The sequence below is a fragment of the Ursus arctos genome, chromosome Y (genome assembly GCF_023065955.2).
Source record: "Ursus arctos isolate Adak ecotype North America chromosome Y, UrsArc2.0, whole genome shotgun sequence".
In the NCBI taxonomy this organism is placed as follows: Eukaryota; Metazoa; Chordata; class Mammalia; order Carnivora; family Ursidae; genus Ursus; species Ursus arctos.
In genome coordinates, this window is record NC_079874.1 from 27,253,010 (window position 1) to 27,279,220 (window position 26,211).

Sequence of the window (26,211 nt, forward strand, 5' to 3'; positions counted from 1 at the left end):
GTGACTACGGTGCCAATGTCTACTGTTTTCTCGCATTGGATTTTGGGAACCCGTTACTCCCACGTAGCATATTAGCATATTCCTTGACTTTAGAGCTTTGTCGGGAGACCTGCAAACAGTCCTTTCCACTAGATGGTCTGTTGTCTAAATGTATACATGAGGTTCTTACTCAGGTTTAGAAGGGAGACCCCAGCCTGAGTGGAAACACTAGTGGCCATTTGGAGCCCTTTTGGCAACATATGATGGACAGGACACAGTCTTGAGCTGATTGGATGATGTCGATGGAAGAAAGTGAGAATATTAATGGAGGAAAGTTTAGAGCTCAATGTTGGCAAAAATATTTTGTTGTGTATTCCATATACTCACCCTCACTCTGGGGACCATCTTATTCTTTCTTAGTTATTTAAAAATTGCTTTAATCTAGCCGTATTAGATACCATCTGTGCCAGATAAAAATGAAAAACAAAAAGAAATCCTTGATGACATGCTATGTAAGAAGAATGAGATAATACACGAAATATATTGAATCAAGCTAGGTCTTAAATGACTTGGGAAAGAATTTACTTTGGTGTAATGAAATTGCATCTCATAGAGCGCATTCGCCATGCTTCCGCGTGGTGTAATGGCAGGTGATCTTATGCTACCCCACCATTTCTCTTGCTAGTTTATTTTTTAGTGCAGGTTTTTGTATTATGTACGGAGCTATTTTTGTCAGAGTAAGAAGAATAAATCATTTCCACGGTGGTGGAGAATTCCACGTTTCTCTTCATCCAGGTTGGATTGAACACATGCATCGATCTTGCCCCCTCTTCCAAAACCCTGTGCTCAGTTAAAGTTCTGTGAGACCACACATTTCCATCCTGTGTGGCAAAGTAGTGTCCTTCGTCCCACTCCTCAGGAAACAGAAGACATTTATTCAAGGGGAATTCAACCCAGACAAGAAGCACCAGGCACTTGAAGATTAGTGGAATGAGCGCTGAGCGCTTAGACCAAAACGTAGGGAATTAGAGTTTGCTTGCCAGTGGCCAGTCAGCCTTTTCTCTTGCCCTCTCCCCCCAGGGTGAGAGCCACTGGACTTGCACAAACCGATATTGGAGGATTCTTTTCTATGGGGAAGCTGAACAGTAGTTCTTTCTGAAAAGAAACTGATAAATGGCATTTGAAGACCATTTGAGTAAATTGCTTTTTCATTGTGCACAGGTCCCCCTGCTGAAAACCCCTACATAGAGCTTATTCTCAAATGAAAAGAGAGAGTCTTAATCCTACATATTCTAGTGAAACCTTGAGTAAGAGAGTCTAAAGATAGCCAATCGAAAAGGGTTATCTGAATGAAGCACACAGAGCATCAAATAGAAAACACCCCCCCCCAAATCTCTAATCGATAGCTTGTGGGGGATAAGCCAAAATATTGATACTTACAACAAACAAAGAAATGAGGATACTATGAAAAAGTAACATAATAGGCACACCTTTAAAACGCGCATTGGAAAATAAATATGAGGATATTTCCTGTTGGTAAAAGCTAATGAGAGAGTGATAGAAAAAAAAAATGAAAGAAAATTAAAACTCAGTCAGGGAATTTATCATACACACAGTGGTTCCGGAAAAGGTAGAGATGACTTCTAAATAATTTAATTTTCCCGTAGCATCAAAAGACCTGAGCGTCCAGATTTTGTGGTGCTCTGGGTGCCCAACACGTGAATGGAATGAACCTTACTCCCCACCACACTGTCCTGGGATTTCGGGACAGTAGGTACGGCGAGGAGATGCTGGGAGGTTATCCTCAGAGCAGTTGGAAGAGCATAGAAAAAAAGACAACAACCCATAAATAATCAAGAGTTAGAGTGCCATGGGACCCTTCCAAGCCCTTACCGAAGGTTCAGAGTCAGAGAAACACTTTCACCGTTGTACGGAAAGCAAATTGACGATATACAGCCCTATCCTGAACCAACTGTCAGTGCACAGGCAGAGTAAAGAAGTTTTTACTCATGCAGGGTCTCGAAAGATTTACCTGCCATGCACTCTTTCTCAGAAAGCTGTGTGATTGTGCCTTCCTTCAAATAGCAGAGTAAATAAAATGGAAAGACTTGGTTTCCAAGAAACCAAAATGGACCCAGTGGAAGATGGTGGAAGGAATTGGGTCCCAGATGAGTGCTAGGAGCACACTGGGACAAAAAGGATCCTAGAGAGGCAGACCTGGAGGAAAAAAAAAAAAAATAAGGAAATAGGCATTTGACCCTGTGCAAGTAGTGCCTGAGATGGGCTATAGTTTTGTGGGAGCATTTAGAAAAATTGAACAGTAGATAACAGAGAAAGCATAAAAACGAAAACCTGAGGCTGTTACTAACTCTGGATAGAATAGGTTATTCAGGAAAGGAGATTTTATAGAGTACAAAGCTCGGTTCGTGAGTGACCATGAATCACCTGGTTATAATAATGTTGATACTGAAGACTGATACACCCCCAAATAGTGCTGTCACTCTACTGCGATGTGAGGAGGGAGGATGCGAACACGGTGTAGTTGCCCATAGAAAAATTTTAGATGGCATCCAGGAATAATATATCAATATATACTATATCGCCCGAGGCAGGCGTGGTCATGGCATGGCAGTGGGGCTGGTGTGTGTTGGGGTAGGGATTTGCTGGTTGGTGTTACTGATGCTGTTTCAATGATGCTCATAGTTTGGGTTTTAGGACTTCATGAGAGCCTTTGTTGAGACACAAGAAGAAAATAAAACAAGGCCCCAGTTGCATGGCCCATGTGCATGAATACCCCCATGAGAAGCAGCGCCATTTTGCAAATTCTACTGACCCTTAGCATGGCCTGGAGAATTTCAAAGATATCTGATACCTGTGCCTTGTTCTCTGAGAGATTCTGGCTGACTAGGTCCCAGGGGCCACCTGCACAGTGAGATTGTTCAGAGTTCCCCAAGGACTCTAGCACGTGGTCTAATTTGAGAACCATGGGTCTCGAGTAGCCCAAGTCATTGCTTTGACTTAAAATCCCATCCACTGTTCCCTTCATCTAGACACAGCGCTTTCCGTTAAAAAAATAAATCAAGGATGCAGAACGAGCAAATTTCATCACTCAGTTGTTTTTTTGTCCCGTCTATTATGTGATGTGTTCTTTAGAAAAAGGCTGTAATCACTTAAAAATGACCTAATGTTTTCTCTCAAAAGCTTTCTATTTTCTGGTGGTTTTACTTTTTTTTTTCCCCCCCTTAACTGAAGTCACAGAATGTTCTTGTTTTGGAGTGCTTTGCCTATCCTACGGGAAGCCCATTGTGCATGGTCCGTGGCGTGGTTCCAGTGTAATTGTTACACTTTACCTGTTTCTGTGACTGCACATGAGGTTGAATTAAATATAATTTTCTCCATTTGCATTTCCCTGGCACTCATCCCAAGTGGTCCTGCGCAGGAGCTCCGGGCACGCCACTGGTCTCATTCCGTGAGGTCCTTTCAGTCAAGGGCCAGGGACATCATTACCGGTGCCAGAAATTTGTTCAGTGGTCAAGGATGCTCGTATTGAAGCAAACTTTTCTTTCATTATAACCTGCTCTTTCCCAAGCTGCTGCAGCGGGAAGGACTGAGTTCCTACGCACCGGCACAGCGATTATCAATGGAACGCTCTCCCTGTCTTCTGCAGCGAGCCTCGTCTACCTTCCTCCAATGGACCTTCCACCCGATCGATAGCAGCCGGGTTGTAGGTCTGCATGTTCTCCAACGAGAGGCCGCTGGCTTCCACAAGCATTTATTTTTGAGTCCTTTTATCCTGGGAGAAGCTAACTCATTAAAACCATGCAGTGCTGACATTAGAGCTGGTACATGCCAGGAGCTTCATCTCGAGTCTCTTTCTCCAATTATTGATTTTGGTAGAACGGACTCTCTTGTTTCCGCTGCAGATGCCATGCTCTCTCCTGCTTCGAGGTCCTTTGCTGTGATCCGATAAGCCAGGGAGTTTCTGATGGAGAGCTATGTCTCTACCCTGCCTCTTCCGATTTTCCTCTGCTTTTTATGAGTTTTGGCTTCCTAATCGTGCTCTTTTAGAATATCCTTACAGCTGATGATTTTTTAATATTCGTTCGTGTATTTGTATAAGCTTTTAATCTGTGAGATAAAATTTAACACCAAAAATGTCCTGATTGGGGCTGGGGCTTGTAATTTGAATCTAGTCGGTAAAAGTCTTAGGGAAGCAACTACTGTCTCACACACACACACACACACCAATGTGTACACACGGACACACACACACACACAAAACTGAAGCTTATTTGTTAATACGTATTGAAGCCAGTTATCTGGGCTGCCATAAATCGAGTGCCTTCTCCTAGTGACCTAGCTAATTCAAAGGACACACTTCATAGAGGCAGATTGTTTTTATATGTTGTTTTAAGACCTCTTGGACGCGATCAGCCGACGGTGCTCTCGTATTTGAAGTTGCAGTAGGAACCTTTAAAATGGAACCTTCCCTCTTGGTACGTTTCCACTCGGGGGAGTTTGCCAGGTGATAATTTCACATCCAGATTTCATAGATGTGTGTACCGCACCCTCTCAGTGACACCGTCTGGGGTGGCCGATTGAAAACATGCAGTAACAGACTTGTTAAGAGATAATTAAACATGGGGGAAATAGAACAATCATGGCAGAGGATTTAATTGGGTGTAATTGGGTTCGGAGGAATAGGCTACGGTAAGAGAATAGCTCTTAATAGGAGGTCTGAAAATAGCCAAGGAAAGCATTAATTGCAGAAAATCTGTGACATCTGATTACCGTAGTGGAAAAAAAAAAAAAAAAAGACCAACCTTTTTATATCCTTCTGTGTAGAGAAGGAGGGGCCGGGGAGAAAGAAATCTTCCCATGTATATATTTAAGAAACACAAGAAGGACTTTTGAGCTTCAGAAGGGACCAAAAGGGATGCCCATACAGGCAAGAGAGAGACCTACCCTTTTAGAGTTTCAGGATGTTGCCATGTGTTACGAAATACTCTGGAGCTATATAATACTGAGCCTTTCCTGGTCTTTTCTCTGAGGGATGGAGCATGGGGGTTGGAGGACCGGGATGGAGAAGCAGCAGGGTGATGCACGCGTCTATCAATTCTATTTATCGCCCGCCTTCTTTCTCATGGCTTCAGAGAAGAGATTCCCCTTGAGGACTCAGCATCCAATTTAACATTCCTTTATTTGCAAGTTGTCGGTTTAAAATTTAAGGGGCTTGGTTCAGAGAGAGAAAGTTCGTGTGGTTGCTGGAGTCTCTCTGGAGGTGAGAGGTGGTGCCCTGGTCAGGCAGATGATCCCCACCTCCCTACACCTACGCCAGGGGCACACATAGGTGTTTCGGTTCCTAATGAGAGAAGGTCCAATGTGCCTATAACTACTTGTTGTGGGCACAGCTTTGGCCTTGAGGGACGCCAACATGACATGGTCTCAGATTCCACCAAAGGTGTCCAGGGAGGGGTGAGCAGGAAGACGTCCTTCTCCTGGATGGATATGACTAGAGCCACGTGAGACCTGCAGGTGGAGGGGAGGGTCATTCACTTTCATGGTGGACTCATGCTAAGGGCAGGTCTTCCCAAGGGTGGGGAGAAGAGCCAGGAACGCTTGTACAAAATAGTTGAGTAGATGGTCTTCACCCAACCACATCCACCTTCCCCAGCATCAGAGAGCTGGTGCCAGAACCTGTGCTCTCTCCACCAGGTCGTGGTGGCAAACTGGCTCCTCACCCCCACGAGGCACATTGTGTCAAAGTCTGGCCATTTGTCAAGGGCTCTTCACCATGAATGCTTGGGGTATGTGTGCGTGTGTGTGAGTGTGTGAGACCCTTTTGTCAGCTCGGTGAAAAATAGACACTTTTTCTAAAAACAACACTATTAGGGGTGCTGGGTCTTTCAGTTGGCGAAGCATCTGCCTTCGGCTCAGATCATGATCCCAGGGTCCTGGGATCGAGTCCCACAACCAAACTCCCTGCTCAGCGAGGGGTCTGCTACTCCCTCTCCCTCTGCCTGATGCTCTGCCAGCTTGTGCTCTCTCTCTCTCTCTCTTAAATAAATAAATAAGATCTTAAAAAAAATAAAAACAACACTTTTAAGTCCTAAGATAAATAAGCTTAAAAGGAAACCAGTTTTATTGAAAGAGTTATCAAGCTGTTTTTTTTTTTTTAATGTGCCATAATAACGGATGTACTTTTTTCCTGTGTATTACATATTCAGATCTGGTTAAGAGCCGCATGACTGGCACAGTTTCAAAGCGGTGGCGAGTATACGTAGTATTTTCAGGTGTCTACAATAGCATTAATATGATAGAAAAAATAAGTGTGATTTTTATTGCAGGAAAAATTGCAGGAATCTCTCTTTTTTTTTTTTTAGATTTTTTTTTTAATTTATTTATTCGACAGAGATAGAGACAGCCAGCGAGAGAGGGAACACAAGCAGGGGGAGTGGGAGAGGAAGAAGCAGGCTCCTAGAGGAGGAGCCTGATGTGGGGCTCGATCCCATAACGCCGGGATCACGCCCTGAGCTGAAGGCAGACGCTTAACCGCTGTGCCACCCAGGCGCCCCTGCAGGAATCTCTGATACTCCTGAGTGTGTGTGTGTGTCTGCGTGTGTTACACTTACATCTGTAACTGAAGAAGAAAATTCCACATTTCAGTTCCCATTCAGCAAAAACAAGGATGAGATTTATCTGTTCATATTCATAGAACCCTTGAAGGGCATCCATTGAGGGACATCTGGGTAGGAGTGGGGATCATGGACTCCGGGTAGAGGAAAGGGTTTCAAACCTCCTTCTATCCAGATTTCCTTTTTAAAGCCTGCACGTGTAGGTAGGGATTTTTGCCAGAGCTGGCGGATAGGTGTGAGACGGACTAGGTCTCAGTATGGTGGGTAGAGCGTGAGAATTCTCTGTCAAAACAAAAGCAAAAAACAGCAATCTCATGGCTTACGCTCTTCCTATCATTTTTTACTTAAGAAACTCTAAGGTCTCAAGAGCAGTTATTGTTGAATGCTATTAATCGCCTTTCTTGGCAAAATACTTTTCATTTTAATGGATTTTACGTTGTGATGATGTTCGTGAGGCTTTGGAGGGAGATTTGCAAGGAGATGCCTTGGAGCCCGTCATGTACTCTGGCCTTGACCGTGGTTCTGTCTCTCAACTTGGGAACCTCAGATGTGGTGGGTCTGCAGACAGATGGTTGAACACTGTCTCCCCCCGCCCCCTTTCTCTTCTCCCTTCCCATGCAAATGTGCGGGAAAGGCTTTTAAAGGAAGCCCCTTGCCCATATTCCCAATCTCAGAAGCCCTGGGTCATGTCCTAGAGATGGAAGGTCATTTCGGTTAGGTTCTGATCCCCACGCAGGAGACCTCTCTGTAGTGTCTCCATTTCTGGGGAAGAGTCTGTCTTCACACACGAGTACTCCCACTGGAGGAATGCAGAGGACACATTTTGGGGAATGGGGTGGGGGGATGGTGGTGGTCCTCAAGACTGAAGACAAATCCTGCCTTTCCTGGGAGCTTGTGCAAGAGTCACGCTCAGGAAGGAAGATGTGTGGAGAAAGGGTCGTTTCATAACTTGGAGCCCTACAGCTTGTAAGCCCATCAGAAACCCAGGAGATGAGAATGTGAACAGTTGGAGTAAACATCACACAGAAATAGTAATTTCCAAAATACAGGGTCTCCCGTACAAGATGGAACAGTCTTCCCTAGAGAAAGTAGGCATCGCCTGCAGGCAAGAGGGTATAGGCTTCAGCGAGAAAAGAGGGCACTCCTGCTGGGGTTATGTAACATCGAAGTGGTCCTTGGGTCATGGCTGGTGTCTTGGGATACGTTCTAAAGACACTCTCCGTTTTGGACAGCACACAGCTCATTAGGAGAGGCCGCGAACAGCAGTTTCCAAGCCAGTTATTGAAGACCCACAGAGACATCCTTCTCATTATCGCCCGAGATGGTTCCTGCCCTTGCCTCCCACTCGGGAGCACATGTTTCTTGGGTATGCCAACTTCAGAGGGTCCAAGTGTTCAACCATCTGTCTGCGGACCCACCACATCTGAGGTTCCATCTCCAGGTCAGACTGGGTTGTTAAAAACTAAGCAGCTCTTCTTTAACTCTGACGGGTAGTTTTCTTTTGCAGGAGAATTCGTGCAACATCCTCTCTGTCTTAAATGTTGCCTTTCAGTGATTGAGATGACGTCTCCCCATCGTTTACAGCTACGACAAAGCCTTTCTATAGTTGGGCACGAGTGCCTGGCACCCGGGATTCCTTACTTTGCTTGCAGATGTGCAGACAAATTTAGTCTCAGAACTGGATCAGAATGCTACTTTTTTAAAGTTAGGTTTCATTGAAATTGGCCGAAACTGGTAAAGTGCCAAAGACTCTATCATGTTCTCCTGTGTCAAGGAGAGAACCAAGACCCTCTCTTTTCAAGATAAAATTCTTACAGGTAGAAACCAGAGGGACTAGATCATGGGGCACAAAGGATGTTTATGTCAGAAACGTGAGTGGAGCTGGGGGTGGGCGTAGAGGTTTACACGTGGTGTCCACAGGAGGTGAGCTAAGCGGGATATGGGGGAACATGACCTTGCCAGTTCTTCTGCCTTTCCTGTCTTTCTGACTTCCTTCTGCATCTTTTCTCTTCCCTTTAATTTAATAACCTCTGCTGAGACCTTCTATTTTCCAAGTGTAAGTATTAATCATCTCTGGTCTTTGCCCTTAGATTGCTCATAGTCTAGCAATGAATGTAAACATTTAGGAAGTAACTATGACATAATGTGACTGTCCCTTCTGGTATTATCTTTCCCACTCTCCATAAATCTTCACATTCTTTAAGTTCAAAGCTTAACTCCTCCGTCACTGTCTTGAAGAACCCGGCTCTCTCTCTACAAAACTAAAATTTTAGACGCATCTCTTAGACACCGCATCCCAAATTCCATCCTGCACGAGCCCACGGTCCCACAGGAGGAGCAATGGACCACACACGGGCTTAATTGCAGCAATTTCAGTACAGGCTTTATCTCATCAACTGGGATGTAGACTGTTCAGGTGGGAATTGGATTGGCCTCTCATTATTTTTATCAGAGTGGGTTCCACAGTGGAAGCATTTAGGGGAACCTCAGAAAGTAATTCTAATTAGTGAGCATTTCTTGGGAGGCTACTTCTTGTTCTAAATTTACACGTATATGTACATATTTATATATGTTCAAATCTATGTGTATTTATATATAGCATATCATTATAGGTATGCATTCACACAGACACGCACGTTCCCGCACACGTACCGTCACATACCCGCTCATGTCCATGCGTTACGTCCTGTACTCTGCCCATTTTATAGATGAGAAGCTGGAGGCGTTGATGGTTTACGCCCTCCTCTGTGGTTGCTGATGGAGTTGAGGGCTGGGTTAATGGTAGGTAGCATGAGTCCAGGGGGCACATTCCTGACCAAGCCCCGGAGGCCCCCAGGTATTTAACACACGGATGAATACGTGTTGCAAAGCGTCTCATTGTGTAGTCGAGTCTCGTTCTTCTGCCGGCTCGTGCCTACAGCCCTCTGTTTGGACGAGGATAATCAGCATCACATATAGCATGTTTTATTGATTATCTACAACATAAAGGGCATTGAACAAGGTACTGTGGGGATTTACAAAAAATGGAGATGGCATAATTTCTGAACCTAAGGGGCTTAATATTTCAGTGGCTTAGCTTGGAGACACACACTCTCATGTGTGCATATTCATAGCCCATTATTAGTTTGGATTAGTAGACATATATTTAAAAACTTGTGTATATGGGATATAGAGTGTTTCTGTGTAATATGCATTCCAGGTGTATGTACATAAACAGTGTGTGTCCACACACGCATGTATATATATATGAATATATGTATGTAAACTTTAAGAGCAAACTTATGATATAACTCCATATAGTTAGGTAAGAGAGGAAGGGAGTAGATTATTTATACCGAACAAATAGTACCATAAATCAGTGGGTATTGGAAAGAAGAGCACATTCATTCCGAGTCTTGATGAAAGAGTCAGGTGAATAACGTTGGTGATGTGTTTACCCCGCTGATCTATGTCCGAGGTATTGCAAAATGCGTTTTTCAGGGGTATGGCTGCAAGGTGTTGCAGCTGCTTCTGACACAATAGACCTTCCCTTGTTTTTCTGGATCAATTATCTCGCTACGTTAGGTCCTCCTGCCTCACTGCGGAACGTTCTGTTCCTACCAGCTTCCGCACTTCATGTACACTCGGTTTAGAGGATAATAGTGTGAGGTTTTAGAGAATCCTCAGGCTAAAGGCATTTTAAGAGGTGACTTTGTCCGAGCTCTCCTGGTGTAGCTCAGGGAGCGGAAGCCCTGGGTGCTAAGTGACGGGGCAGAAGTCTCCTGGCTAATTAGCGACCGGGACAGTAGTGCTCTCAGCTGACCTGACTCTCCATTTGAGCCATGCAACCAGGACCCTGCTCCTTTTTATGGACTGTGTCAGTGGATGGCCTCTTCTCCCTTGGGCTCGTAACATAACTTTGGAGAAAACAGTCTCTATCTTTCCTTCAGTTTTTAAATCTATTTATTTCGATAGTGCATGGGAAGATAAAGTTACTGGGCCAAACCCATAGAGATATGCAACGCTTTTTTTTTTTTTAAGATTTTATTTATTTGTTGGACAGAGCACAAGCAGGGGAGTGGCAGGCAGAGAGAGAGGGAGAAGCAGGAGCCCCGCTGACAGGGAGCCCGATGCGGGACTCGATCCCAGGACCCTTGGATCATGACCTGAGCCGAAGGCAGATGCTTAATTGAATGAGCCACCCAGGTGCCCCAACATGCAACTCTTGATTAAAATTGCATTGTTAAAGATTGATACTCACAAACTGTGCACTATCTGTATAAATAATATATATTTATTTTAAAATAAAAGTTAAACACACATACCCACTGCCAGACTACAAAATAGAATGTTATCGATATCTTTGCGTATCCGTGTGGGTTGAGTCCCGCTGTCCCGTGTCTCAGACACAACGGCTATCCCAGAATTTGGCATTAAGGATCCCCTTGCGCTTTTAATATTTTAGTACAAATTTAGCTCTAAGCAATGCCCTGTCTAGTTTTATATGATATTATATAAATAAAACCACGCCATATGTATTCTTCTGTGACTTGGTTTTCACTTTTGAGATTTCTCCATTTTGACACATACTGTCTGTATTTTATTCATTTTTCACTATTGTGCGGTATTCTGTTTGGATATACCAACGTTTATTAGTCCGTTCTGTTAATGGACGTCTGGGTTACCCTAGTTTTCCTCCTCTGACTATGGCTGCGCATGGACACCCTTGTCCATGTCTCCAGACACATGTATTTAAGAAGCTCTCTAGGGACCTGGGGGGCTCAGGTCATGATCTCAGGGTCATCGGCTCAAGCCCTTCATTGCGCTCCACGCTCAGTATCTGGTCTGCTGGAGATTCTCTTTCTCCCTTTCCCTCTGCTGCTCCCCCTGCTCATGCTATCTCTCTCTCTCTCTCTCTCTCTCTCTCTCTCAAATAAATGAATAAATAAAGTCTTTTTTTAAAGAAGCTCTATAGGAGAGCTAATCCTTTCTGATCTCTTCTGTATCTCGCCAAGAATGAATGAGGTCAAGACTCCTTCCTGTCCTGTGAGACCCTTGGCCAATTTGAGGGCTTACTGTATGGACTCATGGAAGGAGAGCCACCAAAGATGGCTTCTAATTTCTCCTGCGTAACTAAAAAAACGATGGTAGTAGTTCTTGAAATATGGAACAAAATATGGGGGCAATGTGAGTGGATCAAAAATGAGATTTTACAGCACATTGCAAGATTTGTAAGTGACAATAGTCAGGAGACAGAATACTTTGAGTCTGAAGATGTATGACTGAGTTTGGTGACAGAAGTCCACACACCCTGGAGATATTTGCAATTTATTTGATTTAGATTTGGAAACCATATTTGGTAGTAGTTGAATTAGACACAGAAAATCAAGCATTTGATGAGTTATTCATTCATGCCAATCCCTGTGCTTGCTTTCAAAGCACAGAACATGAATAAGGAAGCAAGCGGCCCTGTTAAGGATAGTTTCATGAAAATGCAAACTTGTCGCTGGCTGGCATCATGTCTTCTCCCACAGTGTCCCCATAACCTATAGTGGTGATCTCTATGAAATACGTATCGACCTGTGGCTAGGTTATGGTGTTGCTTTATTTCTGTGACCATCGTAAGTCCTCTTGTCCCCATGGTTCTTCTAGAAAAATCCATATCTTATTCCTAACCCGATTTTCGGGCTACATACTATTGAGTGTCTTTCTAACCAGCCAGTTTTGACTGGACCCTGTAGAAGCCACTGGGTTCTGCAGATCCTTCCAGTGTGGCTCAGATGGGTTCCTGACCCATTAAACTTCAGCGGAAGAACACAAGTAGGGTGGGCAGGTGATGGAGTTGTGGCTCTGAGGCTATAGCGGGGCACAAAACCACCTTGAAGATCATCTTGCCACCTTGGCATCCTTATTTTCCTCCCCAATTACTTTATTTGCATCTTAGCTTCATGGTCCAACATGGTGGACTCGTACGGGATCTGATTTTCGGAACTAAACGCAAGTGTGGAGATGATCGGGCAATGAGCTGTAACATTTGAGAAAACACTATTGATAGATTGTAACCTTCCTCCCTTAGGAGATAAGACCAGACTATAAATATATACAAATTAATACAGTAATTGGCTGATGGCTGGCATTGAGTGAATCTTGGTAGGGGTTGACAGCTGTGTGTGTGTGTGTGTGCACGTGTGTGTGTGTGTGTTGTGTAAGCCCATGCACAAAGTGGGTATTGTACCTCTAGGTAACAGGTTCCCTGGGCTACCTTATGGCTGAGCTCTGTCTTCTAGGACTCAGGCACTGGAAAATGGTGGTGTCTTCCCTAGAAGCAAAAGGGAGGGACCCCAGCGATGTCTATAGTTTGCACACAGTTCGAGAAATGGCGGTCATAGGATTTTGGTATAGTAAATGGTATAGGAGGATTATTGTACCAGCTCATTAATTTGGGCAAGGACCAGAGTCTTGTATTCTTATTGTCCTGATGGTTGATAACATCGGATAAAAGTGACTCTTCAAAGTGACTCTTGGAGGCAGATCTCTCCGTGACTCTCAGGCCTTCCGTGTAGCTGAGAGCAGCACGGAGCATGGCTGCTTCCGGCTCATTCATCCTCTGTCCCTTTTTTGGGGGGACAGGAGGTTGGGTTTTTGAAGATGCCTCCACAGAGTTCTCTGTCCTCTAATGTATTCATCACCGCCTGGAAAGGAAAGACCTTGAGTGCCCGGGAGACGTGACTTTATTCCTTGTTGGCTCAAAATACCAAAATAAGTTTGGTCTGGGCTCTTCGTAATGAAACACACATTTTAACATGAACCCAATCTCCGTTTGAGGGATACACACTTTGGGGAGAAATGCGTTGCGACTTTTTTCGGACCCATTTATATTCTGATATGCTTGCATAGTTTGAGCCTTGTCTTAATTACAATCTCAGGCAGAATGACTGCCCTGTAGAGAATCATCCTAAAATACCCAATCAAGTTATAAATCACGTCGAAATGCCAGTCTGAGCGGGGCACAAAACCACCTTGCCGAGAACGCATGCTAGAAAGCCCTTCTTCACTTTCAAATCGTATGTATTCAATGAAAGGGTGCTTTTCCTTTTTTTTTTTTATTAAAATTTTTTCTTTAGCTATTTCCTTTTCTAGTGTGCCTTTTTCATTTTGGGAAAATAAAAAATATGTATAATATATGGAAGAGATATATGTATATAAGGATATGTAATATATAATATATACTAAATCTCTATGTTTATATGCATATATAACAACATTTCGCCCCTTGAGAAATACTTCACAGTATGTGAGTCTTACATGGGAAGTCTTTGCTTTTTTTTGTCCCCAAGTGTATTGGTTGGTTAAATGTATATGGTTTTTTTTAATGATTATGGTGCATATTTAATAGATTTATTTTAAAATTCTTTATGACTTGTACTGCTAAAACCTTTACAGTTGGCAAATACTTGAATGTGTGACACACACACACAGACACACACCCACCCCATAATCTTTACTTGTACCCACAGATACTTAATCATTTACGTGGCCTCCAGAATCCCATGCTGGATGACTCACATGTGTGGTTCTCACTCTGGGGTGATGCAGCCCCCAAGGGTCACTCGGCTATGTCTGCAGACATCGTTGATGGTTGAAATTGGATGGGGAAGAGTTAGGGCATCTAGTAAGTGGAGACCAGAGAGGCTTCTCCACCCCGTACAGGGCACAGGATAGCACCCACCTCAAAGAACTATATGGTCCACAATGTCAACAGTGCCAAGGTTCAGAAACCATTGGCTTCTGATTGTGTGACCTGTGTGCAAAATAGCCAAATTTCAAAGAGTGAGGAAATGAGTAAGATAGCCTTGAACGTATGCACATTACCTAGAAAGTGCTCACATCCTCTGGGCACCTTTTTCTAGATACTGCTGGTCCATGATCTCTCTCTGGCTCTCAGAACCCTCCTGGCGGAGGTAGATTTGGGCAGAGGAGAGACTTGATTCATGGATTCAGCATGGACTCAGCATGAAGTGTAGGCGTGAGCCCCGCTTATGCACCTGTAACACATACGTGATTCATAGATACTCTTATCCACACCGAGTTGGAGAAGTGTTGAGTGGGCCAGCATTTCCCAATGGCACTAACTTTGTAAGTCCTGACATAAACCCGCCAACTGAGTCCCACATCTGCTGAGCTCTGCATTCCATGAACTGCATGCTGCCTCCTGTGGACAATCTCATTTCATTCTCAAACAGTTACAAACAGATCAGTAACGGGAGGCTCGAAGATTTTAAATTCCTTGCTCTTGACTTGCTCAGCACCAACCCTGGGCTGACGTCGGAGCCTGTGCATTTTGTCTCTGTACCCAGGATTCTTTTGAGGACACCTGTGTTCAAATCCTAGCATTTTGTGTTTATTGAGAGGGCAATGTCTCTGCCTTACGCCTTTGCATATCACCTCATTCCTGCTCACCACACCCCATGAAGAAGGTGCGATACACCATTTACCTAAATCCCAGGCAGCTCGGCTCACTTCCCTCAGCTCACAGAGGTAACATTTGAAGACCCAGGTGCGTCACACTCTCAGATTAATGGCGTCTCCTTTTATCGCCAGGAAGCTTCCAGAAGGAAGAGCTAATGCTGGTTCAAAAGCAGAAGAGCTTTCAGGAAAACAAAAGGTTCCAAACATGTCATCACCTCTTTCTTGTTCTTGTCTGCCTCCTAATTATTCAGAAATTGGATCACGGTGTGGCAGAAATCCAAATGTGGTCTACAGCAGAATTCAAAGATAGAAGCAAGTAGATATATCCACTGTTTTCTGTGATGCTATTTTTCACTTTCAGTGTTACAACCCAGACTTGGAGCTCATTATCACTCAGCTCTGATGAACTTGGCCCAGGATGTCAGGGACTATGGAATTTCCCCCAGAGGTGAAATTCCCCCCATAGCTCCATGACAGATCCAGCTCCCATATGTTTCCTTTTAAAAAAAAAAATGATCTCAGTGACATATTAGTGAAGAACTGCTCAACTGTCCACTTGAATGTGTCATTATACACTAGCCCAGAAATACTCAGAATCACCCACAACATCTTTCACGCATGTTTGTCTGTTTTTCAGTAGAAGAACACTATTTAAAGGTATACTGTTTGCAACACATCGTGTAATGTTTTGTATCCCTAATGGGTCATTGACAATAGTGTCCCACTCACGCACAGCATTCTTTACTGTCATAAGAGCAATGATTTATCTAGTGAGAGTCATAACATCTACATGGAGACGAGTCTGGATGATCACAGTCAACAGGACGGTAGCTCAAATGTACCGTCAGCTTTTAAAGTGGGCTGCTTGGGGCCACCTGGGGGGCTCAGTTGATGAAGTGTCTGCCTTCAGCTCAGGTCATGATCTCAGGGTCCTGGGATTGAGCCCTGCGTTGGGCTCTCTGCTCAGCGGGGAGTGTGCTTTTCCCTTTCCCTCTCCCTCTGTGCTCTCTCTGTCAAATGAATGAATGAATGAATGAATGAATGAATGAATAAATAAAATCTTCAACAAAATTTACAATGGGCTACACAAACAGATGAACAAAAATCAGTATAATGGGCTGCAGGGTGAAAGGTTTACTGTGCGTGTCTTATGTGAAAGTCGGGTTGGCCGTTATCAACGGTTTTAGTTATGAATGATGTGCCGCTGGGACATACTACAGCCTCGATGTGACATGTTCTGTCTTGTTCAGTTTTCATGAGGAATTGGGGTTTCAGGGTGACGATGTGTGTAGCCTAATGGTATGTGCCATTGAGTACCCGAGAAGGATTAGAATCCAGAGCCTACGCCCTTTCCATTAGGTCATGCTCCCTTTGCGTATCTGATAAATAGCCACACGTCATAAATCCAGTTTGGCCCCCGGCCCACATTTCTCCTTCCCTCATCCTGAAAAACGTTGATAGGCTCCGTGCATATCCCCTTAGGGAGAAGTGGCATTTTCCTTACACATCTGAGAAAGTGTTTTGAGGGTACCTATCCATTGGCTGGTCTTTGTAAAGAGCGAATTGGGAGACATCGTTAGTTATCTGAACAACACGCGTTACTTTTGGGAATTTGTTTACAGAGACTTGTTGAGTATTTTCTAAATGTTGTGCATTGTTCCAGATAATGGGGTGGCCAGCGAGAATTAAAGACAAGTCATGTTCTTGCTGGATTCTTCTCCATGGAGACGTGGGGAGACAGATGCATCAGTGAATGAGCGTTTCATTGAGCGATGTTGAGGGTTGCATGGAAGAAATGGAGGTTGCGTGGCTTCCCTTGCTTCATTATTCTCATCTTCTTTCTTTCCCCATTAGGCGGACTGCTCTGCCTTGGAGTTTTCCTAAGGAATCCTTGTCCGTGGGAGGTGTCGGATGGTCACCGCGTCCTGGGAGCCTCACACCTGCTGGAATTCCCTTCCAGGATTAAGAGAGGGCTGCTCTCTCCCGCAATGGGCTGCCGAGAAAACAGCTGGGCGTGTTCTTAACCTCGGTTTCTGTCTATGACCCATCGCAGAGGCTCCTCTCCTGGGTCTCTTGCTCCCTGGAAAGCCCTCTCTGTCTGCAGGCTTCCTTCCCGGCTTTGTCTGCTTGGAGTCATATCACACGGACCCCTGCGGATGTGGCAGTGAACAATGTCGAGACCCAAGGGACTGTTATGGCTGCCACTGTTCTTCACGCCAGTCTGCGTCATGTTGAACTCCAATGTCCTCCTGTGGATAACTGCTCTTGCCATTCGGTTCACGCTCATTGACAGCCAAGCACAGTATCCAGTCGTCAACACAAATTATGGCAAAATCCGGGGCCTAAGAACACCATTGCCCAATGAGATTTTGGGTCCAGTGGAGCAATACTTGGGGGTCCCCTATGCCTCTCCTCCCACTGGAGAGAGGCGGTTTCAGCCCCCAGAACCCCCATCGTCATGGACTGGAGTTCGAAATGCCACCCAGTTCGCTGCTGTGTGCCCCCAACACCTAGACGAGAGGTCTTTATTGCACGATATGCTGCCCATCTGGTTTACTGCCAATTTGGATACTTTAATGACCTATGTTCAAGATCAGAACGAAGACTGCCTTTACTTAAACATCTACGTGCCCACGGAAGATGGTAAGTACTTTATTTAAACAGAAAACAGCCGCTGCTTACTAGGGTGTCAGATTTGCCAAGAGGTGTTTAGAATGTCTTGTGCACGATTTTTTTTTTTCTATAACCCAGTCATTTTTTTTTCGTATTCCGAATGCAGCTGTTGCCCTGACTTATAAATCATGACACTTGTGTTCATTGAGCATGTAGGAAATGGACAACGCTATAATTAATGACTTAATTATGATCACCTATTGCATCTTCAGTGTGGTTACAGGGTTTCTTGGCAGTCGCTCACCAGCGTGGCCGTAGAGGGTTACATAGTACACCTGCATCATCTATAAAGGAAAATGAAATCTATAGAAAACAACAGAATTAAGAACATTGTCATACTCGAGTTAGCAAACTGAAGATTATAAGGCATGGTTTCCTCTGCTTTAATAGGTTAAGATTTTAGCTTCCTTCCTTCCCCTCTTCCTTCCTATCTCCTCTCCTTTCCTTTTCCTTCCTTCCTTCCTTCCTTCCTTCCTTCCTTCCTTCCTTCCTTCCTTCCTCAGAACCAACCTTTCTTTTTCTTTCTTTCTTTCTTTCTTTCTTTCTTTCTTTCTTTCTTTCTTTCTTTCTTTCTTTCTTTCTATGGAGTCTTGAAAGAAAAACCACTGATTGTTTTAAATACAGAAGCAAGGGATATTTCATGAAAGTGGTTGGATTTCGTTGTTTAGAATCTGTGTTGCTAACATCAGTTTGCACCTTGTTTCCTCCCGATATTCACAGCAATCAAACGGCAAATGGGTGTCCTTAGATGATTCTGGTTACATTAGGAAATAATGTGCTTGCTTGAACAAAATGGCTCCTTTGTTTTCAATAACACAGCAGTGAAAATCTTACAATGATGTCTGATTTATTAACTTAATCCAATGGTAGTAAAATTCGATTATCTCCTTCTCTGTGTAGGTTTCAAATTAAAAGCATTTTTTTAGAAAGGCTAACCAGACTAAAGTTATACTACAATGTGAACACATTTCTCATTTACCATTTGCACGTGCTATTTTTAGACAAGGAGAGAGAAAACCCGGGAATGTAAATCTTCCTGGAATTAAAAGAAGTAATTTACAGGAATCATAGACATCATCGACTGTAGAAACTACAGTGTGTCCTTTGTAACTTTTAGGGGAGAAATTTCTTTTCTTTTTTTTCCCTTTAATCCTTGGAGAATGATTCTCAGTTAAGATTTGGCTGAAGGTCTGAAATATAGGGTTACATCATCCACGATCCCCAAAGTTGCCCTGAAGCCGCCATACTGCGCTTCCTGCACGTAAATGCTGCAAGGTAGCTCGCGTAGGGTGTCTTGAAACACCAGGCCAGGGTTGTGTGTTGTCAAGATCACAGAGAACGCCCAGAGAAACGAAATGGGAAGATGGTGCTTAATTATGTGAGTAGTCTCTGGCGGCTGGCCCTTGTCATTATGGTAACAGATCACACAATTATCTTGTGAGGTCTCGGTCTGCATGCGACGTTCAGGAGTGAAGGTGACACTCGCCTGCTGTATCTGCACGTGGCGCGCTGAGCTCTCTCCGTGCTCGCCTTGTGCGTAAGTGTGGGCAAGGCTCACGCACCGAAAACCGATGAGACGTCTCACTTCAGAAGCCGCCTGGGTCGTGGTCTTTCTCGTCATCAGCTATGCAAATAAAAAGCCAAAAGAAGGAAAGGCAGAAAAGGGCGGGGAGAACAAAGCAGGATACATGATTAAAATGGCTCTCCCAATGTACTTGCCGTGCTGGTGTCCAGGAGCTGGCCACTGCACGTGGTCCCCTCCCAGCGACGTGTGCTCCCCGCCACGTGCTTTCCAGGAGAGGCTGGGCCAAAGGAGACCACCCACAGAGAAAAATCAATAACCTCCCTGATGACAGGACCACCGTGAATGTGCAGTCGTGTGGCCCGAAACCATAAACAATTTGGCCCTTTCCTTGCGGGGCAGTCCCGAATAGGAATTTGGGAATATAAAAATGCTACCCCAATAGAAAAGCCATCGAACCTTAAGAATAAACCTAGAGCCACCTGTTTATAGTGTCAGGATTTTCAGAGAGTGTTTGCCTACAATATCTTGACAAGAGGATCAGAAATCCAGTAGGAGCTGAAGGGGTAGGATCTGTTTTCCTATATATAAATGTTGGCACTTTGCTGGTGAGTGAAGGTCCATGCCTCCATGTTTGTACAAACAAATCACAGCGTTTTGGTTCAGGAACTTTCTGGTTTCTTTTCTTTCTTTTTGTAATATTTGTATCCATTTGAGAATCAGTGTGCAGCTTCAGATATTTAATTATGGGTTATTCACTTAATGAATAAACTCCCCATCCTTCATAACACATGAAATGATGGCATCATGCTGATTCCTCCAAAGACCTCCCTTTATGGGCTATCGTATCATATCAATGCATTTATTTGACAGTGTAGACACAGTATTGGATCTTCAGAATTAAAATTTCCACTCTGATACTTCAGTTTCTTACACTGATCTTTCTGCATCACCAAAAGAGTGCAGGTGACGAGCAGGCACAACTTGACTTTGCTGCCAAAAATAATTCCGAGGATCTACTATGTGCCAGGCATACTTTAGATGTGAACGATTGCAACAGATACAATTTTGGGAGACAGACACTTGGAGGCAGAATAAGGACTCCCCCAAGTTGTCTCCATCCTAGTCCTTAGAACCTATGACTCTGTGACCGTCCATGGCAAAGGGGAATGAATTTAGCTTGCAGGTGGAATTATATTCGCTTGTCGGTTGACTTGACGATAAAGGGAGCGTATGTTGGATTCCCTGGGTGGGCCCAGTATTGAAGAACAAAGACCCTCCCTGGATTCTGGAAGAGGGAGACACAAAACACCAGAGCCACCGTGCAACAATGCAGTAAAGACACAACTAGCCTTGTTGGCTTCCAGGATGGGGTGGAGCCAAGACGCAAGGACTGTGGGCAGCTTCTGGAAACTAGAGAAGACCGGGAAATGGATTCTTCCCGAGGGCTCCAGAAAGCCGCCCAACCACGCTTGCCACCTTGATTTTAGCCCCATGCAATTCTGACCTACAAAACCGTAAGATAATACCTGTTGGCTGCTTTTGGAAGCTGCAACATTTGTGGCAGTGTGTTACAGTACGGTTTGAAATGCATAGTCAAGTCTCTACCCTAACTGAAAACAAAGTAATCGCTGAAAAATTGTTTCGTTTTGAGCCTTCGGAACCCCTACTCCTTCTGAGACTCTTTGCTTCCCTTTCAATCTCAAGTATTACTGATACAAAAACACTCTTATCTGAATGCTGGGGAGTTAAAACGTGCTGCTCTCCGCCAGGGGTACCAAGAAGACGATCCTGGCCCTAGTTTGTGGTCAGACACTGCAGATTTGAGGCATTAACTCTATACTGCACACACTCAACCTTTTTGTCCGCTGTTGTATTACGGCGTCAGGGCAAATCCTAAATGCCGTAGTTAGGAAACATGGTGATTTTACACAGGGACGTAATAAAGGGACATTTAAATTTACCCAGGTGTCTAAAACGAATTTCCAGAGTCAATGTCCATGGATGACCTACAAGCTGTCCTCTTCTGTCCATTAAACCTCACTCACAATGGCAGCCGTCCCTCTAAATGGCTTCTTGTCCTGTTTGCACCTATGGTAGCAAAATATTTTGGGCCCCCCACTCTTCCTCTCTAGACCTCAAGATCCGATCTGTTCTGGGCAAACTGATTCTTTATGCTTTTTTTTTTTTTTTTTTTTTTTTTTTGATTCTTCATGCTTTTTAACGTAAATTTGGTTCCCTCCTCCGGTTCAGTGCCAGACTGGGTTTATTTTTATTTATTTATTTATTTTTTTAAAGATTTTATTTATTTGACAGGGATAGAGACAGCCAGTGAGAGAGGGAACACAAGCACGGGGAGTGGGAGAGGAAGAAGCAGGCTCATAGCAGAAGAGCCTGATGTGGGGCTCGATCCCAGATCGCCGGGATCACGCCCTGAGCCGAAGGCAGACGCTTAACCGCTGTGCCACCCAGGAGCCCCCAGACTGGGTTTCAATGCCATCTTGTCCCCTTACCAGCTGAGGGGCCAAAGACAGGTCACTTGGCTTGTACGTGCCTCCCATTTCCTTGTGTGTCTGATTGAGATGCGCTGGGAGGTTAAGGCATTAATCCATATAAAGTGCTTACCCTCGTATCCTGCACGCATAACCTCTCTCGGCTCCGACGTTAGTGGAACATAATTAATCGTCACAAAGGGAACCCGAATGTATCAGCAAAATTGCATGTGCATGTGGGGTCTAATATATATATCAATCCCATGCGTGATACATGCTTCTTGTCTATAACATAATTATTTACTGTAATCTTGGAGGGGTCAGCTTAAGGAATAGGAGCAAGGGATCGTCATTTCTGACGAGACTGAGTATGGCTTTAATAAAAGGGAATTTAGAGGGAATACAGTTGTTTACAAAGAGCAGACAACGATTCTGCTTTGCTTTATTCCTAAGCTCTGTCTTTTTCAGCCTCGATTGTGAAATGAATTTTCAGCATCCTATGTGAGTTACAGAAATTAATCATCAAGAAAGCATTAAAATTCATTTCTTGGAAGAGTGCCTTAGAACATCCAAAGACAATAGTAGCCTTTTTTTTTTTATGTGAGATAAAGGAGAAATGAATTTCCTCTCTCTTCTCATCAAGTCACACATAGTCCAATTGTATGCAGATAGTGGCAAAACCCAGGTGACAAAGTAAAACATAAGTGAGTTTGCACAGTGAGCCTGACGTTTTGACCAAGCCACATCAGCATCCAACGAGGTGAAAACAGTTCAGTGCTTGCCATTTTCGTGTGTCACCTGGAAGTTTGACGTTGTGTAGACGTAGCTTGTGCGGGAAGATAATTATGAAAGGTGATTAAACAAATATCTCCCCGACAGGGATTCATGGAAAGGAATTTAGTATTTTTTGAAGACGGTTGAACTGGAGTGGATTTCTGATAACATGCGTCTCTCCCAGCTTAGAAGATTGTGCCCACTTGAACGTAGAATCATACCCTTGTTGAGGGTTGAGGGATCATATATGTTTAGAAAATACTATTTGGTAGTGTGAATTCTACTTGTTTGGGAACTACAGCAAAATCATTCCCCTAAGAAGAGACTAACCCCTTATTTTCCATCAGATGAACTCGAACTCCATCCCATTTGCAACTTAGATGTTTCTCACAATTAGAACAAGTTTCGATTACGTAAAACGTGTTAAAACCCCGACTTGCCATATGGTGCATATCATAAACAATATTGCAAAAGAACGTTTAAGATGGAAACTGGGCACGCGACTGGTCTGCTAGAAGCTGTCCGTTTCCAACAATTTGCTCATTATTTACTTGCGTACTCTTGCCTCCAGGACACCAGATAGCTTTATTTTTTGCCAACTGATATCACTAGTCTGGACACGGTCATTTATTTTCCATATTGTCTTGGCTGAGACAGTCACCCTTCTCAATATTGAGTGACCTTGGCTATTAGTAATAATAACACTCCTGGTATACCTCCTGAATGCTGTTTCAGGTTATAGCAATTTTGGACTAAGCCCCTGGATCATTATCAATTATGATTAACAGTATAACTTTGGAAATGATGAAATGAAAAAGGTCAATATGTTATACATTTGATTTCATGTGAATTTAATATGAATCTCCTTACGTGATCGGTCACCAGAAGATTCCGTCTCTCGGATACGATGGTTGGGAGTAGGCACTTGCCTTCCTACTGGGTGTTTTGGTTCTAAACCAGGCTCTTTTCATATTGGGTTTGTTTCACGTTCCTCCTCTGTAAGAACACTTGTCCCTGGTGCATTGACATCCAAACTGCAGCAAACGTGAGCAGGAGGGATTTCCTTAACTTTGGATTCCAGGACCGCGGAGGGTGTATGAGATGCAAAACAGTGGCCCTACGTAGATAAGTCAGACCTACAGATCACACAGGGAACTCGCAGGCGACCGGGGTGGGGGGGAAGTCTGAGTAATCTATTCCCCTATTAATACTTGTTAAGATAAATGAAGATGAGGGGTCTCTATTTTATTAATTCAATCGGATATCCTGTATTTCAGTTCGGAGAAATAGGTTTCCACAAACGCGAAGCAGATTTTTTTTTAAATGGGGAAAAAATCCAGTTAGATTTCGATATCTAGTTTGGGTATTTAGACCGTGAAGGTGTATGGAGTGTGTGTGTGTGTGTGTGTGTGTAAGGTGTTCGAGGAAAGCCAACAAAAGATACCGCAGTTCAATTAAGATCAAATGTGTTATGATTTTTGTTAAAGTCAAATGGAACATGGGAACTACTATACTGTTCTGTCCTCGCTGAAATCCCAAGCACTCTGATGTCTCCACTAAGCGGAACAGCCTCTTGTCTGCTGGGAATGTGGTCCTGAGCAGAATACTCAGGTCGGCCCTATGGGGAGAGGGCGTTCCCATCAGAAAGGGAGGAACGCATGAAGTTTTGACTCTTCTCAAGCAAAGGAGCTTTTGTGGTATGTTTCTACAAGATAGGAAAATGTTCATTAACCCTCTTTCTTCCTTAAATGGATGCCTTCAGCTCCATCCTGCTCCATTCTGTTTCGGGACCTAATCGTCTCTGCATCCCAAAGGGATCACCCAGTATTCCCCCAACATCCCTTCCACTGGCTACGCGTTGACTTTCATCCCACCTCAAGCCACGTCACCCATTGCTCTCCTGATCTCAACTCTGATTCTTTGTGTTTTCTTCCCTCTTTCAATCCGTACTCTCTTGAGAACCCCTTTAGCTGACTCATCTAAACAGTATTGACTTGGAAAAAAAAAAAAGATAAAAATTATTGATTTGAAAAATGACTCTTCGCACTTACCGTACCCAAGGCATTGAACCAGTCCAAGTGGTGGTAACAAGGAAATGTAAGCTCTTTGCTTGGAAAATGAATGATCCCCAACAAAACTCGAGCTTCAGAAAGGGATCAGCGGGCAGAAGAATTCAGGGAGTTCTTTAGGATTTCAAGAGAAAAAAAAAAAAGGCAGGTATTCTGTAAGTGAATGTTTTCCATCAAGGATGCACGGTGGAAAGTTTTCCACCCATCCTGACACGAATACACAAGGCACACACACATATGTTGTGCAGTTAGGAAATGCTTTCTGCATCCCCCAAAGGAAGCTCCTTGTTTATTGCTTCTCTAGATGGGCCAAGACATAAAAAGTGCAAAAATGGGAAGCAGGGAGAGATAAAACCTAACAAAACGATAGAAAGGTGCATTGATAGTATAATGTAACATGCAAAGCACCCACTTGGGTGTTTTTTGCATGGCTCCATTTTTGACATTGGAGGATTCATAACTGGAATTGCATCCCGAGGAAGTCTAATGCACATTTTTCTTCTCAGCAGACTCTGCGGTGAGGTTAAGTCAAAGAACATAAGATTCGGTTCTTATCTAATTCCAGTGTACTTTTATCACCTGAAATTTTTAAAAAATCATTTATTAAAAGCTTTGTCTCCGCCCCAATTTTTTATCTACTGAAATCCTTTCATCACTATGTTGAGTCATGTATCCATCCAGATAATATGCAACAGTTATATTAACTTCGCATATTTAAAAATAGTTTAGATCAAAAAATACTAGCAAACCACGGAGAGAAAGCAGCATCTTTCCCAAGAAAATTTAAATGTTTAAAATATATCAACGTAGACTAGATCTTTCTTTTTGAGCCTTAAATCACATAATAATGAGCTCAAATTCCAGTGTAGCACAAGTTGTTTGTGTTTCATCCATTTTTTCCCTAAAGATTTTATTTATTTATTTGAGGTGGGGGAGAGGCAGAGGGAGAGGGAGAAGCAGAGTCCCCACTGAGCAGGGAGCCTGACATGGGGCTCGATCTCAGGACCCTGAGATCATGAGCTGAGCTGAAGTCAGACACCTAACCCACTGAGCCACCCAGGCACCCCCATCCTTTTTTTTTTTTTTTTTTTTTTAAGAAAGGGATTTTGGCATGTTGAATATCATTGTCAAAGTTTATCTGGAGTAAGTGATGAAACCAAGCAGGACATCCGTCCTCCCGTGCGTTCTTAGAGGTTTGATGCAAACATCATTTTACATCTCTACACCCCTTGTAGACTGTAGAGCTTAAAAAAAAAATTCATTTATTTATACCTTCTACAACTATTCTTCGTCATCTTTTGTGCTCTGGGCATTGCCTCCTGGTTGCCACCCACACCCCGGGGACAGAGACGGACAAGGAACAGCAGCCAAGCTGCCAGGGACCCCTCCGGGACTCCTGATACATTCCCAGTGCCTCCCTGCACCCAGCCATCCTCAAAGTGGCATTGGTATGAGCAAAGCTGAAACTCACAAAGCAAGACGGTCGCCAACAGAACAAAGTCCCTGCTGTTATCAGGCTCGCGCTGAGAGACGGGCAGACGTAACAAATACGCGTACACGCAGTCGACTGTAAACCGTTTATAGGCAGGGGGGCATTGGCGAGATAAAGGAATGAAGGC

General features: G+C 43.8%; 1 protein-coding gene across 3 annotated transcripts in view; it reads left to right on the forward strand.

The window, feature by feature from the left end:
* The window catches only part of LOC113240765 (neuroligin-4, X-linked), a 299,732-nt gene that overhangs the window by 53,263 nt on the left and 220,258 nt on the right, over positions 1-26,211 (forward strand). For all 3 annotated transcript variants that reach the window (XM_057315707.1, XM_044391884.3, XM_048213642.2), the window contains exon 4: positions 16,917-17,705. In XM_057315707.1, coding sequence (XP_057171690.1) covers positions 17,234-17,705 — 472 coding nt within the window. In that variant the 5' untranslated portion in view covers positions 16,917-17,233. The remainder of the gene's footprint in view (positions 1-16,916; positions 17,706-26,211) is intronic.